This window comes from Cervus canadensis, chromosome 4, assembly GCF_019320065.1.
Source record: "Cervus canadensis isolate Bull #8, Minnesota chromosome 4, ASM1932006v1, whole genome shotgun sequence".
NCBI lineage: Eukaryota > Metazoa > Chordata > Mammalia > Artiodactyla > Cervidae > Cervus > Cervus canadensis.
In genome coordinates, this window is record NC_057389.1 from 76,921,449 (window position 1) to 76,941,367 (window position 19,919).

At 48.7% G+C, this 19,919-nt stretch overlaps 1 protein-coding gene across 2 annotated transcripts in view; it reads left to right on the forward strand.

The window, feature by feature from the left end:
• The first annotated feature begins 4,234 nt into the window (after window positions 1-4,234).
• The window catches only part of PRDM6 (PR/SET domain 6), a 105,240-nt gene continuing 89,555 nt past the window's right edge, over window positions 4,235-19,919 (forward strand). For both annotated transcript variants that reach the window (XM_043465909.1, XM_043465908.1), the window contains exons 1-3: window positions 4,235-4,367; window positions 4,889-5,480; window positions 14,472-14,779. In XM_043465909.1, coding sequence (XP_043321844.1) covers window positions 4,904-5,480; window positions 14,472-14,779 — 885 coding nt within the window. In that variant the 5' untranslated portion in view covers window positions 4,235-4,367; window positions 4,889-4,903. The remainder of the gene's footprint in view (window positions 4,368-4,888; window positions 5,481-14,471; window positions 14,780-19,919) is intronic.

Here is a 19,919-nt window from a genome sequence, read left to right on the forward strand (position 1 = left end):
ATCTATGACAGAAACCTTCTCTGACCACTAGATTTAGAACAGTAACACTCTCCACCTACTGCTCTCGTCTATCCTCTCATCCTTTCTGACCTGCTCTCCATAACACTTCTTCCCATCTGACAATTACTTGTTTATCATTTATTCTGTCTCTACTCCCTACAAAGTGATCTTCATGGGGATCTGGACTTTTTTGGGTTCATCTTGCTTTAAAGCCCCCACAGCCCCTTTCTGAGGAGCTAGAATCCCCACCAGAAGCTGCTTGTTCCCTCAGGAGTGGGGAGCCTCCTTGGGATCCCAGGTCTGGGCAAGTTGCCAAGTTCCTCTTCTGGTAACATCATAGGGGTGGGGGGTGGGGGGGCTGGGGGGGGGTAGGCTAGTCTCCTTTCAGAGGTTCCCCTCTTTTGCCTGCACGCCCAAGTCCTCAGTTAGGTGGCTCTCCCCTTCCTAAAGAATGGAGGGATGGCGCTTTCAGAACAAATGTGAATGAAGAGATGTAAAAGTAGAGAAAAGCACTGCTAGAGGCAGAGTCCCTGTGCAGTTTGGATGCCACATTTTCAGCCAGGTGTTTAACAGCAGGGTAGAGGCGTCTGTCCACTAATCTGGCTAAATAAACAAAGATCTTTCCTGGGTCCGGCCTCCTTTTTCTCCTTCCCCTTTTTCACCTGCAGTCCCTCCCACCCCCATCCATTTCCCAGGAAAATAAATCTCTGGGAGGAGGCCAGGAGAGTGGATCTCAGAGAACCCTTCTGAATAAATGTCTATATTAATGAATTATTAACTCAGTCACCCATGACCTTAAACCTGGAAGAAGGAGCATGGAGGGCAGAGGGGAGAGCTGCTGAATTCTTTATTGGAGTCCTGTCAAAGGCAACCGACCATTTGTTCCCCTCCTCCATCAGGAAAAAACAAATATTAATATAAAAGGCAAACCTTAAAACTGTATGTCAAACGAAATCAGGGAGTCCCGGGGACAGAATTCTCTTTTTGCTTTCCTGCCCCTTCTTGCCTCTCCCCCTCTGCCCTGTCCCCATCCCCACCCACCAGTTCCCCCCTCCAAGCTTAAGGGTCCAATGGCTTCCCAAGGAAAATTTTCTGAGGGAAAAAAAAATGCTCGAGAAAATGATGAATTTGGGTAGTTAATTTATCGATCCTGGCTCCTCTTCCCACTTGTTTTATTTTAGAGGTCATTAATCAATGAAGAAAAACACCACCGTGTCCCCCGTTTGCATTTAATACACTCACGCTCCTTATTTATTCCTCTGGAACAAATTCCCAGCAAATATTCACCCATCGATTTGGGAGCGATGGATTTTTATAAAGGTTTGATCGCTTCCTAAGTGGTCGAAGTGATTTGTTTCATTGGTCTTCTAAATAATGAAGAGCAGGGGCGCGGATTTGAGGGGGTGCAGGCCGGTGGGCTCACTTTTTGAAAACTTCCGAGACGTGCCCGGGTGGCCTGTGACAAAGAAGTCCGGGATCAGCTGGGTGAGCGGGAAATGGCCCGGGGCGCCTGCTGTCCCGAGTAGGCAGCGACGGTGCGCCCGGGGGTGGGACTGCGCCGACCCTCTGCCCTTGCTGAGCCCCTGCCCACCTCGCGCAGATCACAGTGGGAGCTAGGGCCCCGCCCCGCCTCACGGGCCTGCTGGGGAGGCTCGGATCCCCGCGACCCTCCCCTCGAGAGCTTTTCGTGCGCTCCTGGACTTCCCGGCCTTCTGAGCGCCCCGTTTAACCTTAACCCACTCCTTTAGCTAACCCTTGGTTCCCTAAGGCCTTTGAGCCCTGGGTCCCGTTGCAGAGCACGCTGGGGCCGCTGGGGGTGGAGGGTGGTCCTCAAATCTGGCAGGTCAGGAATACCGCACGGGAGCAGAGAGAGAGATGGGCTCGGCTAGTTTCTACTTCTCCCCGTGCCCTCCCCCGCCCCATCTCCCCCCATGGTGCCCCAATACTCATCTGGCGTCAGTCCTTCCGGACTAGTGTGGGCAGGAAGATGCACTGACCCGGGTTTGAATCTGCCTCCATCACTCATTAATGTGACCTCAGGCAATCTACCAAACCTGACTGAGCCTCAGCGTCCCCATCCATAATATGGGGTGAATGATAAAGCTTTCTCCGCGTGGTTGCAGGGCGGACCTGAAGCTTCTGCCTGCACCTGGCCTGTCGAAAGCTCTCACAGACGGTCAGCTAGTCTTATTAGGAAGGGAACTCTCGGGGTTTCCCAGAGAGTGGGCGGCAAGAGGCCTTGGGAGTTGTTGCCAGTAGTTGCCAGTTCCCAAATCCTGAGATTCTGAAGTGTGTTTGGAGGGTAGTTTTAGGAGGAGTTCTTCGGGACGGCTAGTTCTGGGGACCGAGCACTTGTTAAGTAGCGGGTTTGCACAGAAAGAAGGCGGCGGCGGGACCGTGGCAGCGGTGTCCGGGCTCGGAGCCTCGGTGCTCTGCCTTTGTTCCAGAGGACAGAGAAAAAGAACATGAGAAAGACAGTATGCCTCTTCTCCCGTGGCCCAACGGACGGCTGCTCTTCGGCAGTCGGCGGGCAGATGAATTAAAGGGGCCTAGCCCTTCCCCCTCTCCTCCCGACGGAGTCGTTCAAAGTCGGTGGAGACTGCGTGACTCGCCTCGGGGGTCCACAGCACCGTGGGTTTTCCCTCGCGGTGTTTGCCTTAAACTAGGGTCCTATCAATCTCTTCAGGGATGACTGATGACCTTGTCACGGCGACGCCAGTCAAAATATTTTCGGTCCAACTCCGTACCAACCAGCACCGAGGCATCCTGTGTGAGACCCGGACAGAGTCTAAACAGCGCGTTTCCCAGGCTCCGAAGAAATGAGTCGTGGGAAGACAAAAAGAAACAAGCGGAAATCAGGAAAGAATGGCTATTAATTGTTCAGAGTGGCAGGTGCTAAGTAAATTGGTTTGTTTGGGGTGGGGGAGATGAATGTTATTTCTTCTCTGTGAGGTGTGGACAGAACTCTGGTGATGGGAAAGCGCCCGAGCCGGTGCGGTGCCCTCTGCCTACCTGACTAATGTGAATGCCTTGAAGAGCTGGGGGCGGCGGGTGTTTAATCCTTGGATGTGAAACCACGCCTGGAAGGGCTGCCACGGTCCGAGGCGCGGGGAGGAGGTAGGATGGGGGTGGGGTTGCGCTCCCACCCCGCACCTCGAACACCAGGTTTTGGGGGGCGAGAGACCCCTCCGGGGGCAAATAAGCCTCGCCTGTGTCCGGAGCACTTGTACCACAAGACGTAGCTCGGGATACTTCCCTTGCATGCCAAAAGGGAGAAGGAGCCAGCCTCCCAGGAAGGGCACTCGAGAGCGGGTGGGCTGAGGGCTGGGCGCTGTGAGACTCCCTCCACTGCAGCCTCCTTTCAGCCCCACGGCCAGGCCTGAGTCCCGCCGGGACCGGTGCCCTTTAGAGACCGTCTCGGTCTCACGCCTTCCACCTCTCAAAGACAGCCTCCTCGACTGCCGACTGAATTTCATTGCAGCTTGCAACCCACCCCACCCCGGACTCCCCCTTCACTCCCACCTCCACCAAGATTTATGTTAGAGAGTGCGTGGCGGGCTAGCCGACTCTGGCACCCAGCAGTACTCCTGAGAAAAACGGAGCCCTGCAAAAGCGCAAACCCACTGCCGGGACTTGGTCCCACTCGCCCAGCCGCGCGCGCTCGCCCGGATGCCGACACCCGAGCGAGTGCAGAGATGCGTTCCGGTTTCCGCGTTTCCACTGCTTCCAGGACCAGGGCAGTGAGCCGGCACCTAGAAAAGATATATCATGGTCAGAAAGAGACAACAGGCGAACCGGAGACGTCACGCCAAAAAAAAAAAAAAAAAGTGGGGGGTGGGAGGGCTGAGCGGGTATTTGTGCGAGAGAGGCGCAAGAGCTGTGTGTGGATACACCCGAGTTAGAACTTCCTTCTTCCTTCTCCCCTCCCCTTGGTTCTTCTGGCTTGCCTCCCGCCTCCCCCCACCCCCATCTCTCCTCTCGCTCGCTCTCTCTCACACACACACACATGCACACACACTTGTATTTTGTGCTGTCGTAAAACCCACGTGTCCAGCCGGGAGGCTGCCAGAGCGTGGAGCGGAGGAGCCGGGACGCGGTAGCGGCCAAGAGCCCGCCGCCGCTGCTCGGTCCAGCGCCCTGGTCCGCCCCGCACTCCCGCGCTCGGAGTAGCTGCTCTCACGCCTTCCGCAGGCCTCCACCACATCCCTGGCTTGTGGCCCCGGAGGGTCCCGGAGAGCCGGATCTCTAGCGCTCTGCTCCCGCGCTGCCCAGGGGCATGTAGCGTACCGGGGGCGCACACTCTCCTGCACGCTTGCCAAGACACACGCGCGCACGCACAAACCCGCCGGGCAGCTCCGAGTTTTCCGGTAAGCGTGGCTCGTCTAGGGCTGAGGGTCTTGGGCCGCGGAAATAGGAGGCTGGAGGTCCCCCGCTGGGGGCGGGGGCGGGGGCGGGGGATGGGGGGTGGCGAGACTGTCCCGCCTCTTGGCGCCGGAGGCCAGCGCGGCTCAGGCGCTGCGCCGCTCGGGCTCGGGCTCGGGCCGGCTTCGAGCGCCGGCAGAGGGCGGGGGCTGAGTCCTGCCGCGGAGTTCCGCGGGGAAGCGCTCTCTCACCCGGCTTCGACAGTACAGGGTGGGCGCTGGGCGCCTCGGGCGGGGAGGCAAGGCAGGGTGCACACAGCTACCCCCGCGCGACGCCGCGGCTTCAGAGTAAACTTTGCGCCCCAACCGAGTTGAGAAGAGGGAGCCGCCAAACCCGGCTGCCGCTGGCGGAGCCAAGGACTCAAACTCTTCGCTCCAGGGTCTTGGCTGCGGTTCTCCCCGCCCCTCTCGCACCAGGCCCTGAGTCCGGCTCAAAGAGCACCCATCTCTTTGCTCTCTGTCCCCAGCTTGAATCGTCGGACATGCTGAAGCCCGGAGACCCCGGCGGCTCGGCCTTCCTCAAAGTGGACCCAGCTTATCTGCAACACTGGCAACAACTCTTCCCGCATGGGGGCGGAGGCCCGCTCAAGGGCGGCGGTGCGGCGGGTCCGCTGGGCGCACCACAGCCTCTCCAGCCGCCGCCACCCCCGGAGCGCGCTGAGCCCCAGCCAGACAGCCTGCGCCCGCGGCCGGCCTCGCTCTCCTCCGCCTCGTCCACTCCGGCTTCCTCCTCCACCTCGGCCTCCTCTGCCTCCTCCTGCGCTGCTGCTGCTGCCGCCGCCGCAGCCGCCGCGCTGGCCGGTCTCTCGGCCCTGCCGGTGGCGCAGCTGCCGGTGTTCGCGCCTCTGGCCGCCGTCGCCGCGGAGCCTCTGCCCCCCAAGGACCTGTGCCTCGGCGCCACCTCGGGCCCGGGGCCCTCCAAGTGCGTAGGCAGTGGCGGGGACGGCCGGGGTGCCCCGCGCTTCCGCTGCAGCGCGGAGGAGCTGGACTATTACCTGTACGGCCAGCAGCGCATGGAGATCATCCCGCTTAACCAGCACACCAGCGACCCCAACAACCGTACGTAGCAGCAGCCGGCGCGCTCTCTTTCGGGGAGCTGGCTCTGTCGAGAGCGGGCGCCCGTCCGGGAGGCGCATCAGATGAAGGGGACCCCGGGTGATTGGCTGTCCGGGCCGCGGGCCCGTACCTCCCAGATCACTGTGACCAAAGTTTTCTGGATTAGAGAAGGAAGGAGAACGGCTAGGATGGCGGGGTGGCCCCCATGGGTTTCCTCTTCCCCCTTCTCTCATTCCCTGCTTCCCTGTCCCGATTCTTTAAACCCAGGTTTCCCGCGGACCGAGCAGTACCGATCGCCGCGCTGCCGCGGCATTTTGCGCCCGGCGCCGGGCGAGTTCTAGCAGCGCGCGATGGGAGTGACCCGGGACCGGCCTGGTCTGGCTTTCCGAGGGATAAGACAGGAACTCTCAGCGGTTCTGGGGAGCGTGGATTCCAGGGCTGATTTCTCCTTCTCTCTGTCTTACCTCTGGGGTAACTGTGTCCGTTCATTTTCCGACCGTGGGGTTGTCGGGGGACCAGCCAGGAGCTGCTGGCAGGCCGGACCTCTAGTAGGAGTTTTGGATGGCACTGGGTCAGTCTCTCCCTGCAGGCAGGCATTATTCTTAAGTTTACTATTTATTTTAGGGAAGAAGGAAAAGAAAAAGAAATGCCAGTTACTTAGTGAGAAAACATTTATGATTTCAGGCCAGGGTCGTTTCCTGCGGATCCCGCATTCTCCGTGCACCCTTGATCCTGCAAACATTTACAGTCCGTAGCCACGCTTGTGGGCTCACACACTGTTATTTTTAAATGAGGGTAATAGTAATTTAGTATAAGAAGCGTATTCTTCTTGTCCGCAAGTAAACGGAAAATGCCTAAATTAGCATCAGTTTTCTTCCAGCGTCCCGTCCTGTATTCACAATTTCAAACCCTTATCACAAGTGTAGTTCCATTTTGAGGCTTTAAAGTAAAACTCTAAATGAACATCAAGAATGTATTATTTATGTTTTATATCCAATTCTTTTTGGTCATTTCAGAAGTTATGCTATGTTTACACTTTCTGTGTTGGGATAAGTTGCAAATACACTTCCGGAGACCCCAGGAGAGATCATTAAAGCAGGTTAAGAGAGTTAGGTTGAAAGCAGTTCAGGATTTGAAAGAGCAACACTCAGCTACTTTCTTCCTCTCATTCCTTCATCTAGCTTCTCTGTGAGCAAAGTTGATTACAAATGTGTATGATCATTCTATTTTGATCAGGTCCCTTCTTACAGAATGTCTACCAATCTGCAAGCTTCTTAATTCGTTGTAAAAACAAAATAACTACAGGTTGTAGTTAGTGAAAGGACTCCCAAATTTATTACTTTGATTTAAAACACTGGGAATGATCCTAGTGATTGAGATGTATTAACCTTTTCATAATAGTTGGAGATAATTGTTTCAATGGACACAATTACTGTTAATAAGAGCAGTTGTATTTACGTTTTTCCTTTCTAGAGTCTGAGGCTAAAGTATTGGGTTTACAATGAGGGTTTTGATTCAAATTTGTTCTGCAGTTAAGGAAATTCTATTTCAGAGTTCCAGAAAATGTTACAAAGCTATGTTGTCTGATGGATTTCAAAAAAGAATACTTATTGCCTACTGAATTCCTTGATGGTGTTGTTTTCAAAGCATTTCTATAAAAATATTAAAAGCTAATACTTTAGCAAAAAGGTATTTCTTACCACTCGGTGAAGTATAGTCACTGTGGGCTGAAAGTGCTTCATCAAACTTGCAGACTTTCTTCTGAATTAAGTCAGTGCTGGAAAAGACACCAGCAGTGCATCCCCAAAACCTTGTCTGTATGCTGAGCTCCCCATAGTGTTTACAGTGCAATCTTGAGGTTTAATGCATTCCCATCAGAGAAAAACCTGGACTAATCAGAGAAAGAACTGGGACAAAGTCCTAATTAATAATATGATTGTTAAACCAGTTTATTGGCTAGGTACCATTTTTCCTGGTTGGAGGAAATGAATTATGATTTATTTAAATTATTCCTATTGTGTTAATCTTCTGATATCTCCTTTTGAGTCGACCGGACTGTTTCAGTGGGCAAAGTGCAGAGGCAAGGACAGGAAAGAAAGGAAGTCAGATTCCCCTATTAGAGCTACACTTCTTGTTGCTCTCTAATTAAAAGGCAATTGAGAAAGAAAATAGAAAGCTGAGGTGGCTGGCTGTGTAATGCCGGGAGACCAGGTGTGCCTTGCTTCCAGGAACTTCTCTGGGCAAGAGTAAGCACTCATTTGAAACCAGGAGATGTGTTTTACAAAGACAAAGTGAGAAGCAATTGAGTTTAATCTAACTAGAGGATCAAAACACATCAGAAATGCATACAGTGGGAAACGTTTTTTTTCCTGGCAGGGGAAGTTGATATATCACTTGAAAGATGGTGAAAAACAGTTTCACCCCATTCCCAGGTTGTATGTGGGTGGGGGTGGGGTGAGAGATGGGCAGAAGGGAATCACCTATTAATTTATTGTGCATAGATCTTCCTAGTTTTCCTTTTAGTCTGTTGCCCTTTCCCTCTAAAAGAATTCTGTGAAGTGACCATTCAGCATTGCTTCGTTTTTATTACTTTGTATGTAAAAGGGTATTGAGTCGTTTTGTCTTTTTTTTTTTAACAAGGCAAAGGCGCCTCCAGACTTGTCTTTTTCCTTTAGAAGAGTAACTTGCCTGGGATCACCAACGCAGTAACACCTGTGAATCAGTAGCACTCCTTTCACTTGAAACTGTATTGGCATCTATGGGAACTGCCATAGGGAAGGCATAGTGAAGGGTGTGAAGGCATAGTGAAGGCAGCTCTGTTTCACACATAAAAAGATAGAAAAACAGCAGAAACTATCTAGCCTAGCCCGGTGAGCTCTTCTAGTATATATCTCACTCTGTGTATGAAGTTATTCTATAATTGAAGTACACTTTCCACTGAATGTCTCAATGCTTAGTTGCCTCTTCTTGCATCTGTTTAAAGTCAGGTGGGACTTGTGTAAGGTAAATGGGAGATGGGGGACCTTCCGTCCTCTTCCTGTATTACTGCCCTCATTTGCTGACAGTTTGCTTGAAGCCATTGATTCCGTCAGGCTCTGTTGCAGCGGCAGCCTCTTCTTGGATTCTGGGAGCTCAGTGCCTTGAGACCCTGTCACTTTTCTTGGAAGGTATTGAGCAGCAGCCAAGCAGCGCGCTGAACGCTTGTTTGTTCACAAACGGCTGGCCGAGCCACTTTGCTCTTCATATCTTTTTAATTTTTGATTAAGATCATCCTCCCTTCTACCTGGGAGAGAGGTGGGAGCTAAGCCTGTCCCCGGTCTCTCTGCGGAGAATTGAGTCCCGGCATTCCGCAGCTTCCCCAGCAGGAGGTCTCCATCTCTTCAGATATTTCGGGGAGCCCTGCTGTGCAAGGAACGGCAGTGGGAACAGCACTGGCTGGAGCACAGGTGTAGGAGTTGGGGCCCCGAGGCTCCCCTCTTGGAAGCACCATCCTTTCCAAGGGTTTGGGGAGAGATACTGGAGAGAGAAGGAAAGCTGGGGTTTGTTTAGTTGAGAGGTCAGGGCCAAAAGATAAAAGGAGAACGAGTGTTTTCTGACCTTCCCTAATCTCTTCCCACCCAGTTGAAAAACGCTTGTCCTGTTTGGGAAGCTCCCGAGCTCAATAACCCAACCAGTGGGATTTTCCTGACATCAAGACATATTCGGTGCGCTACTCCTCACTGTCAATGGCCCCGAGCGACTTAGATTTTAGACGGGGTCCTCGGTGGGAGGGAGGCGGCTCGGTGTCGGAGTGTGGGCTTTTGTGTCGTTCTTTTTCTTTTTCTGTCTTTTTGTGTGCAGGCCCAGGCCCCATCCCGGAACACACATGATTTAGCTATTTTACATCATCCGTTATCTAGTGCCCTGAAACTGAACATAGAGCCATATATTAGATTGAGGTTAGGAGAGGTGGCGACTGTTTATTTAAGGTGATAAAATGGTCCATCAGCAGTAATCTCCATCGATATGTGCCACCAGGAGATGAAGGATGAGGGGACAAGCCACAATTAATTGCCCTATAGTTTTGTAGGAGAGAGTGGAGCCGGCCCAGACCCGCTTCGATCTCCTCTTGCGCATCCTATTCATCATCTCCGCATTGTATATGGCGGCCTCGCAGGGGCAGGGGCCGGCGAGGTTTATCTCTGCGCAATATTCTCTCGCCCTCACACACTGGCGCTCCCATTTAATTTATTAATACAGTCATCGGGAGACCAAAAAAAAAAAAAAAATCACATTTCCTCTCTTTCTTTCCCTCCCCCTTTTGTCTCTCCCTCTTGGTCCCAGGGCCAAGCCGGCAGCCAGGCCGAGCAGGGGAAGCCTTCAACCCGCCTAGAAAGAGTCCCACAGAAGGCTCCCCGCGAGCTGGGCCACCCCGCGGAGACCACGCTTGGCGGCTCCCCTTCCTGGCCTGCCTCTCCTCTGGATCCGCTCGCTCCTAGTCCCGGTTCCGGGAAGCCTAGAAGATCCCTTCCCAGGGGAGGAAGGGGGCCGGGCGGGTGGTGGCGATCGTCTGGTCTAGTAAGAGAGCCGTTCGCTGGCAGCCAGGGGGGCGAGGACTTCCACATTCCGGTTTAGTGCTGAGGGGCCCGGCGTCCAGCCCGCGCAAGGTCCATCACCATCCCAGCCAGCCGGCGGCTGGGCGCGGACAGAGCTTAGAGAGTGCGCGCTGGAGTCGGGCGTCGAACCCACGTGCGGGAGACTCCCGGCCACTGCACTCCACCGGCCCCAGGTCCGGGTCGGCTGACCCCCTCGGCGACCCTGAGGGCCCGCGCCACCCCCCCACCCCCCGCAACCCCCCGCCACGAAGCACGCGGAGCTGCCAGCAGGCGGCACTCCCGGGGCCGCATCGCCGTCGCCGGGCAGGGATCGATGGGCGCCGGCCCCGCGGGGCTCGGCCTCAGGACAGAGGGCGGCGACTTCGGCGGTGGTCGCAGAGAATTTATGGCTCGGCGGTTACCGCGGTCCGGGCGCGGAGGCAGGCTTTTCAGCTGCTCCCGGGATCCCTGTCCGGAACACGCGTGAGGTCAGGCGAAAGCAGCGGGGAGACTCTGGGGAGCGAAGGCCCAGCGTGGCGGGCGCGTCCCCGGGGGTCCCCACTCCGCCTGCGCCCACACACGCCTGTCGAAGGGCCCTGGAACGCAGTATATTTCACCTTTCCTAGAATGAGAAATGAGATACCAGAGGACTCTGGTCTCCTTTGCCCCTTTTGCCTTAAAAGAGATCCATTTTCAATTACAGGAGCCGCACGTGCTCTTGTAAAAACATCCAAACAGTACAGAAGGATAAGGAGCTAAGAGTGAAAGTCGGTTCTTCACTCCACTTGGTCTGGCCTTTTGAAGTCAGAGGGTGAACAAATCTTTAACTTAGTGATACCTCCTCCTCATTCAGAGACCAATAAACAGGAGCTTTAAAAGATCTGTTCAAGATAGAGACCATGATCTCATATTCCCCAGTGCTATAATGGCATTTCCAAATATCTTGCTTGGAGAGTATAATCTCTCTCAGGAGCCTAAGAGACAGTCGGAACATTTGTTTGCCTCTTCTTTATGAATACAAGTAGACCTATTATGTATCGTTTGGCCGAGAATGCTGTAACATGTATTACATATATAATACCTATATATTTTTTTATGTGTAGTTTAGGCATCTAGCCCACTTCTCCCTCAAATCTTTTCATGTAGGTATTGGTGGCTTACTATCTAGAAGACACTAGAAGGTGTTGCTGGCTTGCTATCTAGAATGTTTGTCCACTTGGGCCACATTTGTCAACCCCAGGTAATCAGTTACTTGTTTTAGCCATCCTTAGGCTCCTTTGGGACTCTTGAGACATAAGTCAGAAGTCACATATTTTCAGTGACAGAAGCTGTTTGTATTAAGAAACAGTACTGTTAGGATTAACATGTATTTTGATGTAATTGGTCAGCTTTTGGGGTAGAATATTTTGAAGTAGCTTGAAGTCATTTATAAATGATGATAACTTTTACTGGACGGACTAATGACAGTGGATTGGCATTGCCTATCCTGCAAGTATTCTTCTACATATTGGGAGAGCCTCTGCTTGTCACTGCGGAGTGCTACTAATGTTTTAACACTTCATGGAGACAAATGAAAGTTCCTAAGTTGAAGAAGTGCCTTAGAGGAGAAAGCACTTTGAGAAATCTTTGAGAAAGGACTAGCCATACTCTATCACGCATAACAAAAAACAGGAATATGCTTGTTTGTATGGGTGGTGGCTGCAGTTGGCACCTTTGCTCCTTGTTTTATTGCTGATGTAGTTGGTATGATGTTACAGGTTGTGGTAATCTTGTAGGTTGACAGAATCTCTGGCATGGACTGTCAGGGAGTGAATACCAAATGCTCTTTCTTCTCACCCTTTGTTTCATTGAGCCAACTAGAAAGGAAAGGTCTGTTAATCAAATCCCCGGGGTGATTTATTTTTACTTTTATGGGCATATTGCCTTTGCTTATTGTCTCTTGTTTTAAGCTATTTTTGCTAAGGTGCTGAAAGGCCATTTCTGAAGTTAGGCATTAAAATTCAAAATTATGGACATTATCATCTTACTTTTTAAATCATCCTCTTAAGTTAACCTTCCCAAACCCCAGAGTGTGGAAAAGAGAAAAATCTCTTTAATTCAGTCATGCTACAACAGTTTTGTAGCGCCCCCGCCAAATAATGACTTCAGTGAAATATTTCAGTTCTATTGTCTGAGTTATAAATTTGGATATACAATTCTCCTGGCTTTCATTAATCTTAGATCTCTAGATCTGGAGGCTTTTGGAGTCAGGTGGACCTGATGGTGAATCTTTCTCTGCCCCTTTCTAAGTTTCTGGTCCTTGGTTAAGTTATATTGCTCATAAAGCCTCACTTGCCTCATCTGCAAAATGGGAATCGTGATATTACAATGATATAGTGGCTGTTTGGTTGAAGATGGGTGCCTGGCACATAATAGGCAGTTGGTAATTGTGAGTTTTTATTGTCTTTCCATGCCCCCTTCGTCTTCAAGTTTTTGTTCTCACAATCAGGAACTTGAGAAGGCGTGAGAAGTGAGTACATTGTGGAGAAGTTGAGAATAACTCCCTCCATCTAGGCCCGAGGGTCAAAAACATAGCCTGGCACAGTTTTGATGGTTAGTTTGTGTTGCTGAAAGAGGGGTCCTTTGTGTGATGGCAGTCCAAGGGGCACGATCACTGCACTACCTGCAGAAAGGGGTTGCTACTTTCCACTTGAGAGGCCTGGGGACACCCTCAAGAAGCTCCAGTCAAAGGTCCCCTCATTCCCTGGGGTCTTTGGGGAGAAGTGGAGTAGCCGACTGAGGGCTGGAGCCCTTCTTCACTGAGATAGGATGCTCATGTAGTCAACCTTCAGTTCACTGTGAAGCAATTGAGGAAAACAGGGGATCACTCACCAAGCTGGGTTGCCATCAGATGTTCCTCGAAGGTTGCCCCATGGCTCATTTGTCACGAGTTCTTTGGGCATTTCAGGTGTTCCAGCACGGATAGAGTACACCCAGGGCCATCCACCAGGACTGGCTGTGACCAAGGCTGGGCACAAGTGTCCAGAGGCTGATCCGTCGCCCAGTGCTGGCGCATCCGCTGCTGCCCAGATCTTGCCATCTCTGCCAGTCGGGGCTCGCCCTACATCAGGCCCGGTGCCACAGGGCTCTGCTGCGCAGGGGCGCCGCGGCTCCCCAGGGAGGCTGGGCCAGAGAGGCCGGTGTCGCCGGCCGACGGGCGCCGAGACCGCGTCCCAGAGGCAGGTCCGCCTAGCCGGGGCGCAGACACGGCGGCTCCGCCAGGCCCATTAATAACCCGGAGGGCGCTGCGATCCGACAGCATGGTCGCCGCAGGCCTGCTTCCCGCGGCTGCCGGGCCTGTTCCTGCTCGGTTTGAGTCGAGGGACACCGGGCGTTCACGGCCAGCCGCCCCAGAGGCTGTGGTGTGTGTGTGAGGCCGGGGGTTGGGGGTGGGGGAGAGGGGTGGTCCCCTCTTGCGCCGGCTGCTCTGAAGGCTTCACTAAAGCTCTCACTTAGTTTATAATGTTAAAAAAAAATCGCATTTAGCCTCGGTATTAACCGTCTGGGCGGGATTTAGGGCCCTCTTCAAGGAAACTTTATCTTCATCATTAAAGACCCATTATTTTGATCATTACATTTGCTGTTCGTTTTTTCTCGGGGAGGGGGGGAAGGCTTCTGGGACGAGCTTGCACGCAAGCACAGGGCACCCCAAACCCGCCAGAACATCCCGCCTGTCTCCCACCGGCTCAGCAGAGCCGGGGCCGCCGCAGCGCTCGAGAGACCCTAGCGCCAGGGCGCCCTCTGTGGCTGGGGTGTGGGACTGCGGCTCCACGTGGCCGCGGCCGGCTCCGCCCCCTCTCATGGACGTTCTCGCGGGAGCAGAGCGTGGGTCGAGGACCCGGGATGGCGGGTAAGGTCGTCCGTCTGCTCTGGTGATTTTGAAAGTCTCTTCGTAAAGAAAGGAAAACCAAACATAGCCAAGCCACCAAGGTAGAATCTCTCCGAGATCCCAGATGGGTCGAGAGACACTTTCCTCCTGGTACAACGATAAACACACCTCGAAACACCACGGAGAACGAGAATAGGGGAGAGGGTGAGAGGGAATAGGGAGGGAAGAGGGGCAGAGGCCGGGAGGAGAAGCCGCCAGCCGTCCCCGTCGGTTTCTTGGAGACGACGACGCCATCCGCAGGCTGGAGGACGGCTCCGGAGGCTTGTGGAGGGCGCGCGGGGTCTCGACCCCGTACCAGGCGGATTTGGGCGCGGTGAATTCCAAGGGAGAGCATCGAGTCCACCTATCCCCCTGCTCCCAGGGGCCTCGGCGCCCTCGCGGCGTCACCTCCCTCGCAGGTGGCTCACCCGGGCGGGGAGGCTTGTTGTCTCGGGGCTTACCAGGGGTTAACCCTCTCCCTTTCCTCCCCTCCCTCTCGCGTGTCTCCGGCAGGTTGCGACATGTGCGCGGACAACCGCAATGGCGAGTGCCCCATGCACGGGCCACTGCACTCGCTGCGCCGGCTCGTGGGCACCAGCAGCGCCGCGGCCGCCGCGCCCCCGCCGGAGCTGCCGGAGTGGCTGCGGGACCTGCCCAGGGAGGTGTGCCTGTGCACCAGCACCGTGCCCGGCCTGGCCTACGGCATCTGCGCGGCGCAGAGGATCCAGCAGGGCACCTGGATCGGGCCCTTCCAGGGCGTGCTCCTGCCCCCGGAGAAGGTGCAGGCCGGCGCCGTGAGGAACACACAGCATCTCTGGGAGGTAAGTCGCCTGGCCACCCAGGACCTTGCCACCCGGCAGAGTCTAGGCCCATATAGAACCTCCCTTGTTCCCCAGAGGGCAGTGGAGACAAGATTTCTCTGGTCATGCAAATATCTGGTATTTGCAGCACCTGCAGCAAAAGAGGTGCCCATAGCAGCCCAGCCAGGAAGTAGCCCAGGCTTACAGGTTTCTGAAGATGGAATCACCTTAACAAACTTCCAGTCCAGCTGCGATAGATTTGACCCTTGGTCTCCCTTGATCTTGAGAAAAAGAGAAAACACCTGAGGAAATAGAACAGAGGCGGTTGGGCATTGGGATGTGAGCTAGGTGAATTTTGTGTCCTATTTTTAAGCTCTTCCAACATGTTTTTGTGTTTGTCCACTGGGCAAGAAGGAACATAAGCATAAACAGAAGGAAGGAGAGTCAGGCTCATTTTCTCCAATACAGACAATTCGGTAAACGCCAAGTGTAAGAGACTATAACACATCCCACGACTTTCAAAGTGCCCAGAGTAAAGGAAGATTATATTGTGAATCAGAAATCACAAATTCTGCTTCTTCTCTGACAAAGTACAATTGTTCAGGCTTCAACAAAGATAGAAAATCATACTGTAGGAAAAGCTCTGAAGAGGTTCAGTGTAACCCAATTGATAGTACTTCAACAGTACAATCTTACTTGATGCTGTTAACTTAAAAATCAACAATGTATTTGAAACATATTAACCTGAGATTTGTCTCAGAGCTTCATGGTTGATTACTGAGGTCCATTCTGAAAGAGATAAGACTCTTAATATAGGTCCTCCCCCCACCAATTTTGGATACTCCTACCGTGGAGAGTTGTTTGTGAAAATAAGGTGCCATAAATCTTACCCTTAAGCGATATGTAAATCTGACCGAGACCAGGGAATATAATGGAATGGGATTAGCCAGAAAATAAACATTTTTAAACGCCAGGGGCCAAGTTGTCATGGACCTTAGGGCTCCATTAATGGGTCATTTCTGCAACAGCTTGCACCCCACACTTGGCTCAGTATCCTGCAAGATGACCATTTCCATTGCAAGCTGCCTTGTAGTCACTAACTAAACTCATGGGATTCAATAATCTGCTCAGATTTTTGCTGAGCACCTTCTCTGGCCAGCACTATGACTTGGTCTCCAGAACACTTATATGACTGTTGGCAGTGGGCTACTATGGCTTGTGTCTGCAAAGCCACCTTTGATGGAGGAGGAGCTAAATCCATGAGTTCATAGACAAACAGCCCAAGATGACTTCATGGTAGCTGTTGGGCTATGTACCATACAGCTATCCACTGGTGCACTGGGCCCAGGCTCCCAGGTTCCAATTCACACCTAAACTGTTATTGGAAAACAGTTACATTTTCAGTCTTTCAGATTAGGATTCTTGAATGAGGGGAACATAGAAGCATGTTTACGTTACCAAATAGTGCTTTTTTTTTTTTTTTACATAATTTTATATAGGGAAATGGGGCAGAAGAAAATGGTTGATACATTGAGGCAAGTTAGACATTAGCATTTTGGGGTAGGAAAAACTGAGAAGTGGGAAATAAAGCGTCTGGTTCTGAAACGTTTCCTAGTTGGTTTTTGTTTCTGACTAATTAGTTGTAACCTCCAGTGTGGTTTAAAGTTTGTAAAACAATTCCAGGCACTTTTCATGTTCCAGTGGTGTTATTAGGAACTCTGTACCATACAGTTGAAGGTCTGCCAATACTTTTCTGAGGAAATTGTAAAGCAATTGTTTAGTGTACAGATTTATTCTATCTGAAAATGTTAAAACTGAGAGCTATTATATTGCCCTCTGATGCCTTGAGTTCAGTGCCTATCTATTTTGAGAGTGCCAGGGACAAAGCCACAATCATGTAAAAAATCCCATAGTTTATTGTCATTGTTGGTTTTTGTTTTCCTCAAAGGCTTTGAATGATTGGGATGTTGGCAGGAAACCACTGTATAGGTAGAATATGATGCTTTATATCAATATTGAAAACTGTGGAGTCTTTCTTCTGTACCTTTACTTGTACTTGATGAAGTTAAAATTCTGTTGCAGTAAAGAGACCAGGGAATTTAATTTGTTGGTGGTGGTGATGCTTTGGTGGATAGAGTGAGTTTTATCTGTTGCTTGAGGTATGTGAGTTGAGTGTGTTGGGGATTAGTGCATAGACTTGATTCTGTGTTTAAAAATAATACTTGTTGGGTTTATGCTTGAATGGTCTACTTCTAAAAAGGACATAATCTGTTTATTTTTATCATCTGTAATAATAGTTATAATGACATGCCTTTAGGGGACTGAAGAAATATTAAAACTGTGACAATGTAAAATGTATCAGACTTCTGGGAGATCATATAAAATGCGACTGACTGAGGTCAGGTAACTTAGGTTTCAGATTTTTACTAGTATAATTATTTTTAAAATATGAAGTATAAGTTTATTTTTAATTTTTAAGCATTATAATATATTACTTTTATGAAATGTGACTATTTGGATTAAGTTACATTTATAACATAATTCTAAATGTTGAATTGTTCCTTAGACTTTAGTCTTTCTTTTCAAATCTAAATTTTATTGTGAAAAGAATTGTAATTATTATATTTTTTATATTAGAAAGAATCAGTAATTGGAACACACTGTAGGTCTATAGGAAACTCTTGGCAATAATTGTTTAATGACTCATGTGGTAATTATCCATTTTGAAAACATACTTTTAAAAATACCTTCTAGAATACAGATCAACGTAAAGCAGATCTTGAAAAATTTAAAAGAATTGAATCATGACTATTGCATTGTAAATGTTAACTGGAATCGTTTCTCTTTCTCACATTTTTTCCTCACTTGCTGATGAAGAAATGTCTTTATATTTAGAGTTCAATACTCAGATCCTGATGGATCTTACTAAGGTTACTTATCTTTATTTCAGCACAATAAATGGATTGCTAATCTTTTCCCATCACTGTTTCCAAGTAGATGATGGATTTTTGTTTCAGTTTACAGTTCATTGTTTTTAGTATGGTTGGACTTTATTATACACATGAAGGCTTATTACAGAAACAGATTCACCTTAGTTAGTCCTTTTGTTTAATTTTTAAAAGCTCTATTTTTTTTAGAAAAATGACTTTTTTTTTAAATATTTAAAGTATATCAGCTATGGAGAGCTTGATTGGTTTGTAAGTGTGATGTCATCTTTTAGTTAATATTTTCTTTGTGTATAATGCTGGTTCATAAAAATATAATTTTATGAAAGTTAAATATCATACCACTACCTTCATTATGTTTTGACTCTTTAGGGTACCTCTTTAGGGAAATTCTAAGAATTTTTCGTTTTTAGCAATAATCCAAGGCAAAATTTTTTTGTGTGCTTTAAAGAGGTTAACAAGTTAAAAGTCAAATTTATCATTTTGGGGGGCCAGTTTCTTTTAGAATCAGAATTTTAATGTATTTTACAAAAATTGTGAATTTAGATATCTTAAAATAGAAATATAACTGGATAGATTAAATAATCTCTTGCCTTGCTTGTATACATTTATTCCAGCCAGACTTGGATGCATGATATATTTCTAGCTATTTGGCCATAATGGGAAAAATCTTTCTAAATGTTTTGCAAAGAAAACATAGTCTTTCTCAGCAACTAGGTCTTATTGATGAGAGTGAGATAATTTTGTCCTAATGTGTTTTCTAATAAAGAAGTGAAAAGGCACATTTGATTCCAACATTTATGAAAACATTATCTCCATTATTAATGTGCCCCTTTTCCCTTGAGATAAATTAATCTAGTCCGCACATGGTTTCCCCTTTCTGCTTAACATCAGAATTTAATATGACTGGACCTGAGGAATGTACACAGTGTATACTTTAAATTCTACTGGAAGAAAATACGGAAGTTTAAAATAAAGTTACAGTTTAAGATAGGCTAGAATTACTCAGGCCTTTCAACTCAAAGGTTGATCTGACAAGAAGTTTTAACAACATTGACAAAATAAATTGCACTTATTTTCACCCTAGAAAAGTTACTCTGTTAATTGAAATAATGTAGTAACTTGTTAGGATTACAGTCAAGGTATTAGAAATTACACTAACTTGGAGTACTTTGCAATACTTTGGAGTTAATTTTATAGAATTTCTCTTTGCCTAGGTTAATTTGAGTGTCTCATTTTCGTTTGTACTATATAGAGACTTTCATTATTTTTCTTCAGAAAATCAAGGGGGATAATATACAGTGGTCCTTTTTGTGGTTTGATTTTGTGCCATAATATTTTAGACTTAATAAGAGGTTTACTTTGAAGCAAATAGTCTATTTTTCATCATTACTATTTAGCTTAGGTAAAAAGACATTAATGAAAACCAATATTAAAAATATATTGCATGCTACTAAATGTTTATATTTCAAAGCCATCACAGGTAATTGGTACTAGAAGGAAATGAATTGATCTCATATTTTAAATGTATTATGTATGTTTTCATAAGTGAACCAGTTCCATGTGTAGTACTGTACACATTTGTATATATTTAGATAGTAAAAAGTCACTTGAAGAGAATAATTTTAAATTGAATAAAGTAATTTAAAAATTCAATTAAAATTATTTAAAATTTTTCCAGTGATTGTACTGTAACTGCATATTCCATATTTTGCTCTATAGACCTGGGTTCATTTTGGCCTGATTCACCAAAGTACCAGGGGACAGGATTATGTAGCTATCACAGCTGTATTGAAGTAAAAGTTATGTTTCTTAGCAATTTATCATTTAATATAGCAGACTGTCATTTCAGTTTTGAACGTATTGACTTCATGAAATCCAAATATTCTCCTTCAAAACAAATCATAGTAATGTTACTATTATGTTTTTAATTATGCAGAGGAACAGCTGGTGTATCTCGTTGACTTTGCCTCATTTGATTTGAAGATGTCTTTTATAGTGGTGCCCATTTGATCGAGTATGAGCATTTTGTAGTTTTACATAAACTGTAAAACCATCTGCCGCCTCTTGGAATGGTTTCCAGCATTGTGTTAAAAATAAAAACTTAGTACTTAAGGCTGGCTTTGAAAAGGTCATTTAAAGTCCCGATACTCTTGGTTTATGTACCAAATGTACCAAATTTTCTAAGTCCAAAAATGACTCTGTTAAAAAAAAAT